At 30.1% G+C, this 19,704-nt stretch overlaps 1 protein-coding gene across 1 annotated transcript in view; it reads left to right on the plus strand.

The window, feature by feature from the left end:
- The first annotated feature begins 8,834 nt into the window (after nucleotides 1-8,834).
- The window catches only part of LOC408343 (potassium voltage-gated channel protein Shaker), a 313,638-nt gene continuing 302,768 nt past the window's right edge, over nucleotides 8,835-19,704 (plus strand). Inside the window, exon 1 of the mRNA XM_016914894.2 lies at nucleotides 8,835-9,111. Within this exon, the coding sequence (XP_016770383.1) occupies nucleotides 8,942-9,111 (170 nt within the window). The 5' untranslated portion in view covers nucleotides 8,835-8,941. The remainder of the gene's footprint in view (nucleotides 9,112-19,704) is intronic.

The following is a 19,704-nucleotide window of genomic DNA, read 5'->3' on the forward strand; positions in this document are numbered from 1 at the left end:
GTTTATAATTATATTATAAAATATTTACTATACTTTATATTTATTTAAACTACCATAATAATCAAAAATTCATAATATGTTATTTTCTTTAATATTAAAAATGCAAAAAAAAAAAGAATGTTTTTCAACAGATAACGTGAATACCTTGTAAGATAAAAATATTTTTCATTTTACTTTGTTTTTTAAATGAAAAGTGAAAATCAGGTTTAAATGGAAAATTAAAAATATAGTATCATTTTCAGAGAATCCTTTTTTAAAAATGTTATTTACAATTTTAACTTTCTAAAGATGATATATATAGTAATAAAATATTCTATTTATAATGTTTCAAGCTTGAAAAAAATATTTATTGCAAAAATTTAAGCACAATTTGAATATAATTGCATTTAACATTTTTATGTACGGAAAAAATTTTCAGTACAAAATTTAATATTAGTGTACCACACTAAATATGAATAATTTTAACATTCATGCATAAAAAAAAATTTCTCATTGCAAATTTTAAGCACAGTGACAATTCTGATCTACATCTCGATATTTCCAACGTTTATTCCATGGAAAAATTTTTTATCCAGACAGTTTTACTCGTTATTTCATATACAAAAAAATTTTCATCGTTTTAAAATTTTAAAGTATAATTTTTATCAACAATTCTGATTAATTTTCTCAAAACCATTTTCATAAAAAAAAAAAAACTTATCCATAAAAAAATCTTTTATCCCCTCAAAATTTAAGCCCAGTGACAATTTCTTGCATTCATCCATTTGCGCCATCTATGTCATAATTATCCTACATCTATAATCACCAAAACGTTCTCGTTAACAGCGGGATAACATTTCCGCCTGAATTAGATCAGAATTTCTCGTTGATTGTCTTAAACTTCGCTTTGTCCTTTCCCTGTCCCTGATCAATAACCATGTCAATTGGAATTCGGATCCGTCGCGGTTCGGTAAATCGAAAATTCGTCCGTCTCGTTCGACGTACACTATTCTACTTTCTATTCGCCGACAAATTGATAGTTCTTCCCTTCCTCGATCGTCGTTCCTTTTCGTTCTTCCGTTCTGGCGAGAAATCTCCACGTAACACGAGAATAGTCTCGTGCGGTTTGATTTTTCTCATAAAAAAGGATATAATACATTGTTTCATATTAATAATTTTATTTAATTTTCGTTCGTGCAAATTTTATTAGGTTGGGTTAATTAATTTTTAAAATATAATTTATTAATAAAATAAATTATAATAAATTAAATTTAATAAATAAATTAAAATAATATTTTATAAAATATTATTTAAATTAATTTTTAAAATATAATTTATTAATAAAATAAATTATAATGAATTAAAATAATATTTTATAAAATATTATTTATTTTAAAAAATTTTGGTTCGGTTATATTAAAATTAAAAGGAGGCAAAGAAAAAATGGAGAAAATTCTTGAGCAAATGTTTAAACATTAAAAGTTAAATATATTTAAATATATTTGAAAATATTAAATTGCGTAAGATTTTCGTTTAAAATTGAAATAAAAATTAAAACCAAATAAAAATTATTGATATACTTTTGTAGATGTGTAAATATTATTTGAATATCAAAATATCAAATGGCGTGATTTTTGTGTTTGACTGCATGAAAATTGAAATCAAAGAAGTAAATAAAAATTATTGACTTTTTTTTTAATATTTAAATATTAAAAATATTTTATTTCATTTACAATCTATAAATTAATATTCGAGATTCGTATAATTTTTTATACGAAAAAAATTGTTATTATTTTATTTATAATTTTATTCCGTAATTTTTATTAATAATTTTTACATAAAATAAAAATATACACATCTCATCTAACTTGAAACATCCATCTTAAACATCTCGTTTATTTCGTTCGAAGAATATTAAGATAATATTCCAAACTCTAAACTTTATCATAAATGATAATCAATTATTAAGACGAATCAAATAATCTATAATCTTCACTTTGAATACGAAAAAAAAAAAAAAATTCTTCAAAAAAGAGGAGAAATTTTTTAGGAAATTTCCAAAAATGAAAGGGCGCTTCTTTCATGACACTCTTTGGATTTGCCACCCATAAATTCGATAATTGCAGCGTATCTACCGTGTTGTCCCAGTTGAATTACGACTACGAGAAATGACATTAATTTCGCGGAGAAACGAATTAATTTCGACGAAAACTCGTTTACAGTTTACACCGAGAGGAGAATTGCCTGTTTACGACCCGCTATGGTTTAATCCAGCCCAGAAATTCTTAAATCGAGATTCGAGAACACCTGGGTATCCACGAGTGATTTTTCTCATGGTTAAAACTCGATTTATTATTCCTTACGTCAATATCAGCATATCCTTATACTTGAAACTATAAAATTAATATTAATACAACAATTTTTTTTTTCTTTATCGATTTTAAAACATTTATAATTTGTCGCAAGGAATTGTTAAATTAATTTGTCGACAATATAATGATTGCATTTATGCCAATTACAATATTTGGTACAATATTTTTGGTATATTAATAATATTTAGATGTTTTTATATTTAAAATTAAATATAGCTAAAAAATTTTGAAATGTAAAAATTTTAAGGAATTATTAAATTAATTTGTCGACATTGTGTGAAATAACAATTCAAGTATAATGATTGCATTTATGCGAATTACAATATTTGGTATAATATTTTTGGTATATTAATAATATTTAGATATTTTTATATTTAAAATTAAATATAGCTAAAAAATTTTGAAATATAAAAATTTTAAGAAATTATTAAATTAATTTGTCGATATTGTGTAAAATAACGATTGAAGTATAATGATTGCATTTATGCGAATTACAATATTTGGTACAATATTTTTGGTATATTAATAATATTTAGATATTTTTATTTTTAAAATTAAATATAGCTAAAAAATTTTGAAATGTAAAAATTTTAAGGAATTATTAAATTAATTTGTCGACATTTTGTATCGTGAAATAATGATCCAAGTATAATGATTGCATTTATGCGAATTACAATATTTGGTATTTTTGGTATTTTAAATTTTTATTGTTAATATATATTTGTATATAATTTATATTGTTAATATATAATATATTAATATATATTTGTATATAATTTATATGGTTAATATATAATTTAATTTTTGGTATTTTTTTAAATTTTGGTATTTTATATTAATAATATTTAGATATTTTTATATTTAAAATTAAATATAGCTAAAAAATTTTGAAATGTAAAAATTTTAAGGAATTATTAAATTAATTTGTTGACATTGTGTGAAATAACGATTGAAGTATAATGATTGCATTTATGCGAATTACAATATTTGGTACAATATTTTTGGTATAGTAATAATATTTAGATATTTTTATATTTATAATTAAATATAGCTAAAAAATTTTGAAATGTAAAAATTTTAAGGAATTATTAAATTAATTTGTCGATATTGTGTAAAATAACGATTGAAGTATAATGATTGCATTTATGCGAATTACAATATTTGGTACAATATTTTTGGTATATTAATAATATTTAGATATTTTTATATTTATAATTAAATATAGCTAAAAAATTTTGAAATGTAAAAATTTTAAGGAATTATTAAATTAATTTGTCGACATTTTGTATCGTGAAATAATGATCCAAGTATAATGATTGCATTTATGCGAATTACAATATTTGGTATTTTTGGTATTTTAAATTTTTATTGTTAATATATATTTGTATATAATTTATATTGTTAATATATATTTAATTTTTGGTATTTTTTTAAATTTTGGTATTTTATATTAATAATATTTAGATATTTTTATATTTAAAATTAAATATATCTAAAAAATTTTGAAATGTAAAAATTTCTAGTGTCTAAGTGAATCGTTATTTTGATATATTGGTTTAGTTTGTTTTGATTCTAAATACAGATAATTCTTGTATAACGATACTTACGCAATGCCGTTTTGATGTAACGCCGTTCACAAGTTCTAGCAATCCTCTTATAACGCGGTCGATATAAATTCTAATAATACAGATTGTCCTTGTTTTCCAGTATTGTATAAAATTTTAAATTAGAATATAAAGATATGATTCGTCTTTCTTGTCAACACACTTTACTTAAAAAAAAAAAAGAAAAAAAAAATTGTTTTTGGAACGCAAGACTAATACTCTTCGTGATGAAATTTAAATCTCGTAATTTTCCATAACGCGATTTTTATAACGAGATATATTTTCCAAACTTAATTTCTCTAAAGATGTTACAAAAGAATCATCATTGAAATCAAAAATTGGATTCCGATAAAATCTTTTACAAATCGAAAATATTAATTTCTTAAAGAAATTTCGTATCGATTCGAGTGAAATAAAATTTTATTTACCGGAAAATTAACGGATCGAGAAATTTTGCTTATTATATTTTTTTTGTTTTATCGATGAAATTCCAATAAATTTTTCCAATAATTTCACTTGGTATAAAAAGATAAATATATATAAAAAATGAAAGCAGAACAACATTATAAGCAGTAAAGAATGGGAGGTTACGGTACTCGAGTTCGAGGCTGCACACAAAGAATATTGTCTTATAAAATAGAGCTGCCCGAACACAAAGAAGCTATTGAGTGACACTCATCTAAGGAGTGTCCATAAAATTTCTCGTTGAACGAGCCACTCTTTGTGAACAAGATTCTCTCTCTTTCTCACCATAACCAACGCTAATTACATTCGCACGATGTAAATCACGATACATATTTTCTCGAGTGTTCCAGGCAATAATTAGGATGAAACATTTATATTGTTATCAAAATTCGTTGAATCCAATCTTCCTTTCCACGATGATTACGATTAATAAATTTAACTTTCTGTTTAAAATCTGTTTACAATTAATTTTTTAACTTTAATTATTTAATTTTACAGTCAGAAGATAAGGAAAGTGTGTTTAATAATTCTAACGTTTCAAAATTATTATTAAAGTTTATTTACAATAATGAATTATTAATTTTAATTATTTTTACAATCGGATTTTTCCTCAAATTGCAGTTTTTTATTCTCTAACTCTGTCTAACGCATGTTTCCTAACCTCAATTTGATCTGAAATTCCTTTTGCGCATTATTCTTTATTACGCGTCTATTGAATAAATAAAATAAAACGACGAGTTATCGAGTTATCGGAATTCTGTTCGATTCTTTTACCTCGTCGAGTTATAGTCGATTCCTGGGAGAAAATTCTATCCTTCTATCGGTCGAGGATTGAACTTCGTTAAATTTAAGAGTATTGCATCTCGCGTTATCACGTTCGAAAAATTGTGAAACGACGTTAAATCGTGCATAGGGCAAAAGGAATTTTTCGAAAACTGGTTGTCGTGCAATCAAACGAGACGTTCGAGAGAAAATAAATAAAATGGATGCGTTAACAGCCAAAGTTCTGTAGGCTGAGGATAAGTGGTAACCCTTTTGGTTATTTTCGTTCCAAGTTGCAACAAACTTTGAGAAAATATCACGCCATTAAATTGTGAGAGAGGAGGGAGGGAGGAGGAGAAAATAACCTCTTACCTTGTTTTGAATTGAAATTGATATGCAGTTTTAAATTGGAGAGTTCATTAGCGCGATTATAACCTCGTCATTTGAATTCTGAAGTTGTTTTACGTCGATGCATTTCCGTTTTCATTGTGGAAAATAGAATAGAATTGAAGATCGTGAAATGTTTGAGCTTATAAATTTCTTGAAAATGTTGATAAAGAAATTGATATTGTGATATTAAATTTATCCCGATTTAATGCCAAAAATGAAACATTCTCTTTGCTACATTTTGCCAGGGATTTGTGGATCGAGATTGAAATGTAATGTGATTTTCGATATGGAGTTATCATCTAACCGCAATTATCATACTGAGATTGGTCACTATTAATCTTGATTGGTTTATGGAGAACTACTCTAGAATTTTTACAAAAAAAATTAAAACATTTGAAAAGGAATATTTTAAAGTTGAAGAGTTAAAATTTTTGAAGATTAAAAGGTTAAGGTTAAGTTTAGCTTGATTTTGAAATTTGAATATTTTGAGAATTTTTGGTTTTATTCTCCATTTCTATTAAATAGAATATCATTATAAATGACATGATATAATTATAATATATATATAAATTAAAGAGTTAAAATTTTTGAAGATTAAAAAGTTAAGGTTAGGTTTATGATTGAAATTTTGAACGTTTTTTAATTTTTGGTTTTATTCTCCATTTCTATTAAATAGAATATCATTATAAATGAAGGAAATAATAATTGACATGATATAGTTATAATATATATAAGTTAAAGAGTTAAAATTTTTGAAGATTAAAAGGTTAAGGTTAGATTTATGATTGAAATTTTGAACGTTTTTTAATTTTTGGTTTTATTCTTCATTGCTATTAAATAGAATATCATTATAAATGACGTGATATAATTATAATATATATATAAGTTAAAAAGTTAAAATTTTTGAAGATTAAAAGGTTAGGTTTGGCTTGATTTTGAAATTTGAACGTTTTTTAATTTTTGGTTTTATTCTCCATTTCTATTAAATAGAATATCATTATAAATGAAGGAAATAATAATTGACATGATATAGTTATAATATATATAAGTTAAAGAGTTAAAATTTTTGAAGATTAAAAGGTTAAGGTTAGGTTTATGATTGAAATTTTGAACGTTTTTTAATTTTTGGTTTTATTCTCCATTTCTATTAAATAAAATATCATTATAAATGAAGGGAATAATAATTGACGTGATATAGTTGTAATGGTCACGGCAAATTAGTTGGTTAGATTACATATCTAAGAAAATTTTATTAGAAATTCAAATAATAACTATTTAGAATAATTTCTTTTCTAAATTATCGAAAATAATCGTTTAAAACAGTAAGTAACATATTATTTTAAATAACATATTATTTCAAATGTGTCATGGTTAATTATCCAGAGCCAAGTCTGTTTATACATCACTTATTAGTTAATTAAATTTGAAGTATTAATGAAATATTTCAATAATTTATTAATTAATATTTTACATTAATTGGAAATATGATAAATTTTATGATTAATTACACATTTAATTAATAACAAAAGATTAGGAAAATAAGATTTATTTCATCATTTAAAAACTGAAAGATTGGAAACTTTTTGTTCGTCTTAGTCAACCTTAAGTGTCAACCTTAGAATCAATGGGATTTAATCATTAATCACTTAAAATTCGACCTCGAGGATTGATTTGAAGCGATTAAGCAAAGTTTAAAAGTCCTATATTTCATTAAAGCAATAATCGTACTTGATAAGTTTAACCCTTAAGGCTCAAACTCTTAAAGCTAAGTTATCCGAAAATTGTGAAATTGATGCATATGAGATATTAATATATTCGCGAAATATCTTTAAAGATCGAATGCATAAATATCCGCAGTCTAGTTAGCAAGCAATTCAAGTTTGCGTTAAATAAAGCGAGACACGGACGTGGTAAGATAGCTCTATCTTTCTCCAACTAATTTAAATTGCTTCCAACCTAAAATAATAAGACCGCCATTTATATATTTCCAGAATTGAATCGATAAAAATATATCCACGAATATATTTTATACATTCCATTACATTGAACCCAAATTTGATATTATCCGACCTAATAAATTATTTACCGTTTTAACGCACGTTGCCCAACGATGCAACTCGTTCGTTAATTCGCTTTTGATCGTTGGAGCAATTTGATCAACCTCAAATCGTTCGATATTACCCGATATTATTAAATTAAATTTTAATCGGGTAAAATAAACGCATAACTCGACTCGACTCGACTCGAGTCGTCGAGCAACTTGATCATAATTCGCGTTAAGACGAAGATGTCAAATTTATCAAATTTATCCAAAGAAAAAAAAAAATAAACCGAAAGATAAAATTGGACCCCCCCTTTTTTTGTTTTTTACAGTCAAGATCACGCAACGCGAAGAAGCCGTGAAAGAATAACCCAGTGGCGACAGACACGGAGCCACGAAGAAACGCGGGATTGCAAAAGGAGGGGGGGCGGAAGGAAGGAGGAGGGGGCGAGGCGAAGCGAAGAGCGAGCAAGTGGAAGAAGCGGAGAAAAGAGGGGAGAGGGCGCGATACGAACGTACGTGCGTAAAGTTTCAGAGTCCAGAGGAAAGAGAGAGTGAGAGAGAGAGAGAGAAAGAAAAAAGCCAGACACAGAGTAGCATCGAAAGTATAACATGCAATTGAAGGGGAAGGGGTGCGGGGCCGAAAAAGCCTTGTGAAGAAACTAAGGATTAGATGGTGGAGGTGCTCGAGGGGCGGGCTAGGGAGCCTACGGGGCCGATCAAGGCACCTCGCACCTACCCAGGGCCGGCCAGCCCTGGAAACAGCCTCCTCCAGGCCCTCGACGCCGAAACAAATCCGCGGCTGCGTCCCTCTTGCCTCGCTTCCGACCTCGCTCTCTTAAGGCCCCTCGCTCTTCGCCAGATCGTATCGTCGAGATCCCGATTCTTCACGGCGAGCGCGGTGGTCGAGGGCAGTGACAACAAGCTCGTGGACAAGCTCGGCCTCGATAGGCCGATCGCGGCGCGGGAAGCCGCGAATCGGTTCGGTGGGGAGGGGCAGGAGCGTGGAAGAGGGAGGAGGCGGGGAGTAGGGAGGAGAGACGGGTGTTGGGCAAGGAGCGGATTCGACGGCGAGGAGGGGGGCTCTGACATTGAACACGGTGGAAGTGGCGGGGAAGGGGGGGCGAGCGGCGAGGCTTGGAAGACTGGAAGATCGGATCGGTGGTGGTGGTGGGCCGAGTGCGGGCCGGGCAGAGGGGGGGATAAAGAGTGGTGGTGGTGGTGGTGGGTAAGAGTGGTGCAGCAGAGGAGGGGAGTGGCCGAGGAGCCGGAGGATCGTGCGGAGCCCGGGAAGGGCTCCTTAGGAGGGAGCGAGACTGGCGAGCGCAATGTGGCAAAGCGGCGGCATGGGCGCCCATGCGGCCAACAATCCATGGATGAAATTGATGGGCATTGTCCACAAGGAGAGACGGCATCACGATTCGGGCTCTGCCGCTGCCGCCGCTTCCGGTGTTCAGGGCTCTGCGACGACGGGCAGCAACGACCGGACCCTCAATCAGTGAGTTTTCAGCACCATTCTCCTTCCCCCTTTTCTTTTTTCTTAGTTAGAGTAGCCTGTAGTAGAGGAAACTATTATTTTTTTTTCTTTTTGGCTGGTTCCTTCGATAATTATTCTGCCCAATAATTGGCGTAATATTTTCGTCCTTCGATAAATTACAACGTAATTGTAGTGCCAGAATTTTAAGAGATTTATCTACTTATTAATTATCTACGGTCGGTAACCAATTCACACTGACTGACAATCTGTATGAATCTTGGGACAGTTTGAGGATAATTCTTGGCTTGTATTTTTAAATGTACATAAAAGTAATCCACATTCAGTCTAATAATTATCATTTTTTGAAACAATGTTTGTTTATATACCACGTTAACATCAATATATATAATGGCCACATTCCACTACCATGACTCGATCGAGTCTTTAACAATTATAGATTCTTATCAAGGAAAAAGCAAATTATTAGCGTATTCTAACGGACGATTGTCCACAGACAAGTCTATCTATTCGCAGATAATGGAAGATAAAATACCGATCCAGGATCAGTTTACAGGTAAACTACTGAATCGTATTTTAAGGCTCGTCTTCGCTGACAGACATTGTCCGCAAACAGTCCCTCCACAATGTCCGTCAACAATGTCGTCGGATTATGCAGGTGGACCGTGTACAAATGCATTCATCAGTTACGCATTCATTAGTATTCTATAGGCTCATTTACACTGGCAGACATCGTTCAGGAGTTAGAAGTGGAATACACACGAACGGCCACAAAAGGTCACTTAATTCTGTTCACGCTGTTTGATGACTATATCTGTATTAATTTCTTGATCACAGAGATTGAAAATATTATATCAAGCTGCTAAATGTGCAGATAGTGTCCCTTCATTCGATTGTACTTAATTATTTTTAACCCAATAAATAAATCTCCTATACCAAACTTTCACATTTATATTTTCCTTCGAATTAGATTCCTTCCTCAAAAGAATTCGTGAATATATTCAACACCCTGGCACAATCGATGCTAACGATTGAATTAAGAGAGGAGGCCGCTCGAGAGAGAGTGTGAACAACAGACTTGAAATTCAAAGGGAAAGTATTTATCAGGGAACAAGTAGGTCTCACGGAGGAGGATTGAATGGAATAGCGGAGAAAGCATTGTCGATGTTCTCCAACCGTCCACGTGTCCCTCGTTTCTTGTTTGCCCCGGTCTCGACTTAAATCCTTCGTAAAAACCAACGGAAGAGAGAGAGAGAGAGAGGAGGAAAGAAGAGCAGAAGCGTGGAGTTTTTAATCGTGGCAACACTCGACTGCGCACACCACAGCAATACGATACATCCATTCGCGCAACGGTGTGTGGAATGACGTAGCATATTGTCGGAGGTTGGTGTTGGTGGTGGAAAAAAACGCGCGGCAACTCGTCGACTCAGCGCCCGTTGGAAATGAGAAAGGGAAACAAAGAGAGCCGATTTTTGTTTGCCAACGTAGTTTTCAAGGATCAGAATGGATGATATGTGTGGAGAGGCTCCAATAGAATCGTCGAAAGAAGATCCTGAAGGTGTTTTCTTTTTTTTCTCTCTCTCTCTCTCTCTCCGCCAGGAAACAAAGAAAAAGGCAGCACAGGTTATCAGCTTTGTTCAGATATTTCTTCCGCCATCCACGGATTTGCCAACCCGATACTCGACCACGAGAAATAGTTTCATCGACGGGGACGAGTCCGATAAGGCATGTAGATTGGGACTCTCGTCGCCAACGCTTGGAAACTGGCGCTTTATCCTCGAGTGCGATCTTTCTTTCTCTTTTTTTTTTTTTTTTCACTCGATCGTTTTATGTGTATTGCATGACTGGCCCCCTTTGACCGGATTATGCTAACGGGCAAACGAGCAATCGATACCATGCGCGTGGAAAACAGAAAAGGGATATACCCGAAAAATGTAAGGAGCGAAAGCGCAAGAGGAAATGGAACGAGATGGAAAAGGAAACGTTAGACGAGGATGCAAGGCTCATTTTACGTTTTGATTGATACTGTTGTGCGAAAAGTACGTTCAATTTTGTTTGTACACATGATATAGAAAAAGAATAGGAAATAAAATATAATTTATATTATTTATAATTCACTATGACTTTTTATTTTACACATCTTTTCATTATATTGATACAAAATTTTATTTCTTTAGAATTTTTATTATTTATTTTTCTAAAATAATTTTCTTTGAATCGTTCTAGAATTTTTCATAGTGTTCATCTTGATCTAGAGTCATCTCTTCTCAAAGTTTCTCCAGTGTTAATATCCTATATATGTCGATCCATTTCTATTCAAAAATTTTAGTCACGTTCATGAAGGTAACCTATTATTGCGAGCAAGCTTCTTGTTGTTCGTCCAAGTGTTCCTTAAGTGGAGAAGAATAGTGACGGAGAATAACAGGTTGATCATATCAGGTTTACAAGAGTTTCGATTCTGTTTGGACTTTAGAAGAAAGTAAACTTTCCACGCGATAACTTTATTCTGATCTATCTATAGTGACTAACATTTGTCTATAAGATATTACTAATATTAACTGATATTGTATTTTAGTTTAGCATTGCCAATAGTTTTTGTAAATTCATCAGAAGGTATATTTGAATTTGTACAGAATATTTACATTTTCTGTTTAGATTCAACTTTAATAACTTAACTTAATTAATATATAAAAATTTAATAATATTTTTTTCTGATAATTAAAGTAATATTCGGTTTCAGGTAATCAAAAATAAAAAAATTGTGTTTTCACTTATTTTTTTTCTTAGCTATTTATAATTAAAAATTGGAAAAAGGAATAATGCGAGTTTATTTTCTTAAGTCTTTTTTTTTAAATAATAAATAATCATTTAATTAAAAATCAAATTTTCAAATACAATTGTATAAAATATTTATATACACATGTATCACACATATATCAGTTGAGAACTGCTGGTTCAAAAGAATATTTAACTTATTAATTACAGGCACAGATATCAGTTATATTTCAGTGATAGCAAGGAACATATTTTTCGAGTGTCGATCTTTAATTAGAATCTCGCGATTGCGGTATAATCTTGCCGGAGAAGCGAACCGAAAGGGGCAATATCGTAACAAAGAAGAAACGAGCGTCGAATTGCCGTCACTCGACTGTGGCGCTGCCTTCGCTATCCGTGACTCTTTCTCGTTTCCGTGCGTTTCTCGTTTCCTCTCTCTCGCTCTTTTACCACCGGTATCGTTAGCCAGTCCAGAATACCATGGTCAATTCTCTTCGTGAATTCGTAAGAACTCGAAAATTATCCGATCGATTCCTTCACGGAAAAGGTTCTCAACCCTTATATATCGATAATGATCTCAAATTATTATCATTTTATTTCCGATTTTAGAATTTTTTGATAAAGAAAATAAGATTGTAAGATTGAAATGTGAACCGTTGTCAAGTATTATTGTTATTTATCAGATAAAGTAAAGTTTTTGGGCTATTTGATAGGTCGCAAACAAAAGTTGGAAATTTAAAATTTATCTAGTGTACAACGAGTAAATAATTTGTTTTCGTAGCGAAACCAAGATCAATTTGGATTTTTTAAATGGGATCCTATAAATTTAAAATGGAAAATAAAAATAATATGAGTGAGAAAAAAAAGGGGAAGAAAAATGGTAATAATTATATATTCTTCTAATATACTTAAAAATAATTAAAACAATCATATAGTATTCTGTATGTTCCACTATGTATTTAATTTACTATCAGTAATTAAACACATAAAATTTTTCAATCATAAAAAACTACTTAATTTAAATCTTTATGTATCTGATATATTTTATAAATATAATAAAAAAATAAAAATTCTTACGTTTTATCTTAATTTTCGCACCAATATCGTACCATTAAAGAATAATTAATTATTTGTTTTAAATTTATCCTCGAAATACCGTTGTTTCACCGTCACTTCTGAAGAGTTACAAATAATCCTGGATTGGCCTGCCCTTCGAATATCATTACAAAAAAAATTACAATTACAAAAAAAAAAAAAAAATAATATTTTCACATTTTAAAATTAATTAATCATAAAGCAATTAAATACAATTTCGTTAATATAATGCAATGTTAATTCGTGCACTTATTTATTATTATTTCGATCGATGCAATTTAATTGCAGTACTTCTTATTGGAATTCGATATCGGACTCGCAAATTTTGTTTACAAAAGTGCACGCGGGAAAATGCGTAAGCAATTTCATTTTAATAACGATCGAATGCGACACGTAAATACTTGATACGCGATCAGATTTATAAATCTGCTCAATTAAGCGTGTGTGAATTGAATCGCAACTCGCCGAATAATATCGTTGCAGCAAATTATTCGTAACAATTTTAGAAAGATCGAAGAAACTGGTTATTAAAATTAATCTTACAAAAAAAAAAGAAATATTACTCAATAATAACAGATATTTCGAAAAATGCAAAACAATCATAAAATGGCTAATGTTTTCACGTTTCTTGTAAATCTTCATCGAATGTACTAAAAAAAAATATATATATATATATATATATATATATACATATATTTACGAAGAGATTTATTTACTTTGAACAGATTTTAAATTATAAAAAATCAAACACAAAAATTTCTTCATATACAAAATGTCGGTTTATTTAACCTATAAGCAATTCAAGTTTTCCGTAACGCGAAGTCGCTACTTGTAAAGACACGTTAATGCATCCTGACGCTCACAACTTTCGAACTTCGAATCGTCCATGCTCGAATACACGAAGCATCTAAGATTACACACACACATATATATACACATATACACCTCGAACGAAACGATCTTCCCCCTCCACTTGAACATTTCCCGCGGGGAGGCGCGATGTCATTAAAACGCCGCGTTCCGCGGATCGTGGCGCATCAATACCACGGTAATTAGTAACCACGGCGGCGCATAATTAACAGAAACGAAAAGTCTTCCGTTTGTGTGTCACGAGCTCGCTCACCGAGCGAGCCTAAATCGAAACTCTGCGCCTCTCGTTTGCGTGGAGAGAGAGAGACAAATGTTGCGAACACCTTTCCTTCCCACCGCGATGAGATCTCTCTGTCTCTCTCTCTCTCTCTCTTCTTTCCTCTCTTTTCTCGTTTTCGAAGACTGCTCCTCAACCCGATTTTTCCAGTTCGATTTCAATGAATCGACGACCTATTCTATGGAAAGAAAGGATACTACCAACTCTCGGGGCAATATATCCGGTGCTCGCGTCGATATCGCAAGATTTAAAGCGGCTTAATGCGTTTCCCCCCTCCTTCTCCAAACTCCAACTCGTTTTCGAACATACTTCGCGAAGGATACGAAGGATGCGATCGATTTGACTATCGAGACATCTATCGGGCAGCGACAGTTACTTCCGGATAATTGAGGTTAGGGAATTCACTTCGATTTATTATCGATGCGGTATTATGACGGATGATTTTCTTTTATCGAACGTTTTTTAGTAAACGAAATGTTAATTACGTTATTTGTGGTGTGTTTGTATTGCTTTTGGATTCAGACGTTGTGTTGTTAATATAGCTATCTTATTATTTTTAGTGACTTTAGTATTTAATTAAAAATGTTTGTTTATGATATATGTGTTTAAATATATTATGTATGTGCAAATGATTTTGAATTATGTTTTTAAAGATCCGCGTGATTGCCAAGTAAAAAGTTTTTTTTAAAAGTGTTTCACGATTATATATATTAATAATCTATTAATACGAATCGTATACTTTGAAATCGAATCGAATTCAACTGTCACTTTATAAAATAAACGTGTCACGATTATTTTCTTTTCATGAAACCATTTTTACAAATTTGGTAAAAATCTCACCTCAAAGACAGTTTTAACGGTGAATTATTTCTAAAACTAGGAACATTTATCTTAATTAAGGTTAAGCTAACCATCCTTATGTAACTCTAACCTAGCGAGAAATTGCAAATTTTCTCTGCCTCGTATTTAAGAAAGAATTAAATTTCCATAATCTATCCGGTAACGTAGATTTTACTTTCCTAAAAGATAATCAAAAAAAAAAAAAGAAAATTACAATACATACCTCAATATGAAGACATAATTAATAACAAAATCCAAAGTTACAAGTGTATGTATGTATATTTAACCTTTATTCTTGACACGTCACGATTTAATTATATCTTAACCTCTACACTTACTATTTTATTGCATCGTATTACCATTTAATGTATATTTAATTATATTTTCTTACAAAAGAAAAACATTTCTTTTTAGATATAGAGAAGATTATTTAAAAATCAAATTCAAAATGACAAAAAATCATCTATTCGAATAAGAAAATGACAAAGACACACGATTCGACGCGTAATTGGTTATCAATGGAATCACAATTATACAAAATAATCAATTTCAATAATGGGCAATCCATCTCAATCAACGGTACAACGGTCGGCCCTTTAATCGACACTGATCACTGGTAGTCGTGGTCTGCCTATCGGCAATCAGCCTCGTGCATCGCACCGTATAATATCTCAATGCCTTGGCCCACGGGTGTCGCCTCTGTAGAGCTTCGATGGCCGGCTCAGAGACGATGAACTGTTGATATTCGATCCTCTTGGTAACCCGCACTCGCTTTCAAGGCTATATATCCACTATACTAATCCTCGTGGCGGAAGTTGCATCGCCGTTTAAATATTTCACTAGAAATCGTGAAACAGGAGAATTGCCTCGAATTCATCGTGCCTGTGGTACATAATACCCCTCAGGAGTGCACTCGTCGATTCGATGGTACGCTGTCACGCTATAATTGTATATCTAATCACGACATATTTCGCTCGTGACATTGCTCGATTTCACGATCGATTTGCCTGAAGGACCTGATCTTTGCTCTTCTCGCAACATGGATAACGAGGGAATATTAATTGTTGTTGGAATTTAGGCATTTCTCGATTAAAAATCTTTTATTTTTAACTTAAAATTTAATGTTTAATTTTTTCCTTTTTGAGATACGTTGCGATATTTCGTATATATTTTTTATTACGTTTTAAACTTTATTACATTCTTTTTCATTTTGAGATATTAAATTGAGGTCTTGTATTTTTTTCTGACTATATATTTTTTTGAAATCTTTGATATATATTTTTAATTATAATCAAAACAGGAGACAAATATAAAATTATTATAAATATTATAGATGTTAATTTTAAAATTGTTTTTTTTTCTTATTTTTATTGAGATAAAAAAACTTTTTTATTGAGATTTTTAGAAAATGTAAGGATTAAATACAATTATAAATTTCACCAACCAACTTTTTTGCAGGTAACAAAAAGAATAATACATACAAATATATACATACATATATAATATAATATATACATAATATATACATACAAATATATACAATAATATATAATACATACATAATAATACAATATCAACGTTTCTATTGCATTTTATTTGTGATAATTCAAAAAAAGATAATTTTTGATTTCTGAAAACTGGAAAATAATAAAATACTTTTGCACTTAGAGTTCTATCTCTGTCACATTATTGTTCCAATCTATCTCCACTTCATTTCATCCAATACAAACTTAAATCGTTCATAACTTAATAAATAAAACCGACCAATTTTTCATAACTTTCTTATTCAATTTCTGTTTCTAGAATCAATTGTATTCCACGAATACACTAATACACTACCTGTAATAATTATAAAAGATTCGATATACATTTTGCAATCAACGGTGAATAATGATTATTCCACCAAGAATAATTGAAATTCAAAAGCAACTTTCCTCTTTCTTTTTCTCCCCAACTTTTCCTCCTCTCAACTTTTAATTCCACGAACGATGAAAAATTGTTCGCTTCTTACGTTACGAGATCCGAATACATTCAATCCGATATCTCAGAAGACAGAAACAACAACCGATGAAACCTGACGAGCGGCCAAACTTTGTTGGCCTTCCCCTCCCCTTCTGGCGCCCCCGATCCTCATCCGGCGTGCCAACCAAATCTGTTCCCGATTTTCGAATTTTCTGCGTATCCACGCCACGTGCCAAAAAAATCCCTTTTATTATCCCCCATCCTTGTACTCGATCGTTCCGTTATTAGCACAGCCTTAAATCCAGTCGTTCGCTCGTTGTCCAATCCATTCGTGTCTCCTCGATTGCTGGGTTATAATAAAACGTTCCCTTTTTTCTCCTTGCACGTTTACGTCGATTGGCCAACTTTCCGGGAATTTCAGATCCTTTTATGCGAAGGTCGGGGATTATTTGTCCCAGTTGAATTAATTTTTTGATATTTATATATATATATAAATTGATGGCCAACATGGTATGCCAATTTCGAGGGCCAAATGTATACGACACTTTTGACGATGTTTTCTTTTTTTTTTTTTTTTTTTTTTGGAACGGCAAAAATTGTGAAATTTTTATATATTGGGAGAGATTGGGAGAGAGACGATGAAATTTGAACATCGATGGACACGAAAACGATGGGCACACTTGTGATTTGTGTGTTTCTTTGGGAGAATTGGACGGGCCAGTTATTGTACCGACCGAGCACTTGGCTGTTTACTGTACACTCTTGTATCTTGTCTGTTAGCCGTTACTCGAACGTATTTACATGGCATTTCGAAGAGATGAGTGTATAAACCCAGGCAACGGAGTTTCGAATTATTAACCGTAATTTAATTTCATACATCGAAATAGTATATTCGTACTTAAGTTGTTATCTAAGTTGTTGTTTATTAAAATCTGTATAAACGGAATATGTATCACGATTAATAGATATTTTCATTTTTTTTTTTATTATTATTAATTAGCAAATGTTATGTGACAAATGATTTTTAGTTATTACAATTTGTCACCGATAGATGTCTCATTCGTTGTTGTCTTTCTCGCAATTCTTATTTACTTAAATAGTATATTTATTCTTGTACTTGTTACTCAAATTTTTGTTTTGTTTAAAGAATGTTAAATTTGTATATTTATTTACTTTAATTATGTTAATAAAAATTTCAAAAAAAATAATAAATAATGAAACTTATTCAAATTATATCAAAAATATTGATTTAACATATTTATATACAGAAATAAATTCAATTTTATTTATAATAATAATCTTCATATTAATCTTTACTTTAATTTTAATAACAAAAATTACTTATATTGAAAAAAAATATTACAAAAAAAAACAAATTTGTTAATGAAAAAATTTCTTAATTTCTTTAATTCTAATGATTTTTTAAAAATAATTATATCAACAATCTATCTACCAAATTTAATAAATTTGTTAATGAAAAAATTTATTAAATTAAAATTAATTTCTTTAATTCTAATGATTTTTTAAAAATAATTATATCAATAATCTACCTACTTACATAATAAATATCAATTATATATAAAATTTTGAATCAATTCTATGATCCATTCGAAATTTTGTTAATTATGGTAAATATTTTCATTTTTTTTATTATTATTAATTAACAAATGTTATGCCACAAATGATTTTTAGTTATTACAATTTGTCACCGATAGATGTCTCATTCGTTGTTGTCTTTCTCGCAATTCTTATTTATTTAAATAGTATATTTATTCTTGTACTTGTTACTCAAATTTTTGTTTTGTTTAAAGAGTATTAAATCTGTATAAACAGGATATGTATTACGATCGATTCGAATTAGCAAATGTTATGCGACAAATGATTTTTCATTATTACAATTTATCATAGATATCATTGTTTTTCTCGCAAGTGGTTATTCTCATTTACATTTTTTTAAATTTATAATGATTTGAAAATAATCTGTAAGTTTGTTCTTAATTCTTATTTATTTATTATTATTTTTTAAATTCTGTAATATCAATGTGACTTGGATATTCACATTTGTCTCTTTGATCTTTTATCACTATTTATTATTACATCTTATTAATTTGTCATTATATTGGTGATTTATTTATGATATAATTTCTAATGAAACTTATTAATAAATTTCATATGAAACTTAAGAGTAGCGATTAATAAGATGCAAGTTTTAAATCTAGGTTGTCATTGGAATTTGCAAGTCATTATTTTTAGCCAGCGAATATTATGAATAGTAAGAAAAGTTAGAAAAGAGTCTGTGAAACGGAAAATATATATCAAAGTATAAAATCCATCAGAAGAACTGATCTTAGACATAGATTTTTTTTTTTGGTTGCATCCTTCCGTTCTTAAAAAGTTCTTAAAAGTTGAACGCCTTTTTCACCAAGTACGATGTAATCTTCTTGATTATTATTTCAAAGAAATATTTTCAATAAATAGTCCGTATAATTAAAAATTTTAGTTTGCGAATTATTTTGCAAATAATTTATTTAATAACAATAAAATTTTCTTTCATTTTTTTTCATCGATAACAAAAGTTTAATGCGGATTAAAAATTATCTGACATTGTCTTCTCTTTTAATAAACACAATTTTTCTTTAGTAAATTTTTGAATAAAATTATTCTAAGATGTTAATTAAATATTAAATTGTAATTAAGAAAACTAACTATACTTCATTTTATAATATCTAAGTAACAATTTCCAATTCTTATTTATTTATTATGTCCAATTGTTGATT

This window comes from Apis mellifera, linkage group LG11 (genome assembly GCF_003254395.2).
Source record: "Apis mellifera strain DH4 linkage group LG11, Amel_HAv3.1, whole genome shotgun sequence".
Classification (NCBI taxonomy): Eukaryota; Metazoa; Arthropoda; class Insecta; order Hymenoptera; family Apidae; genus Apis; species Apis mellifera.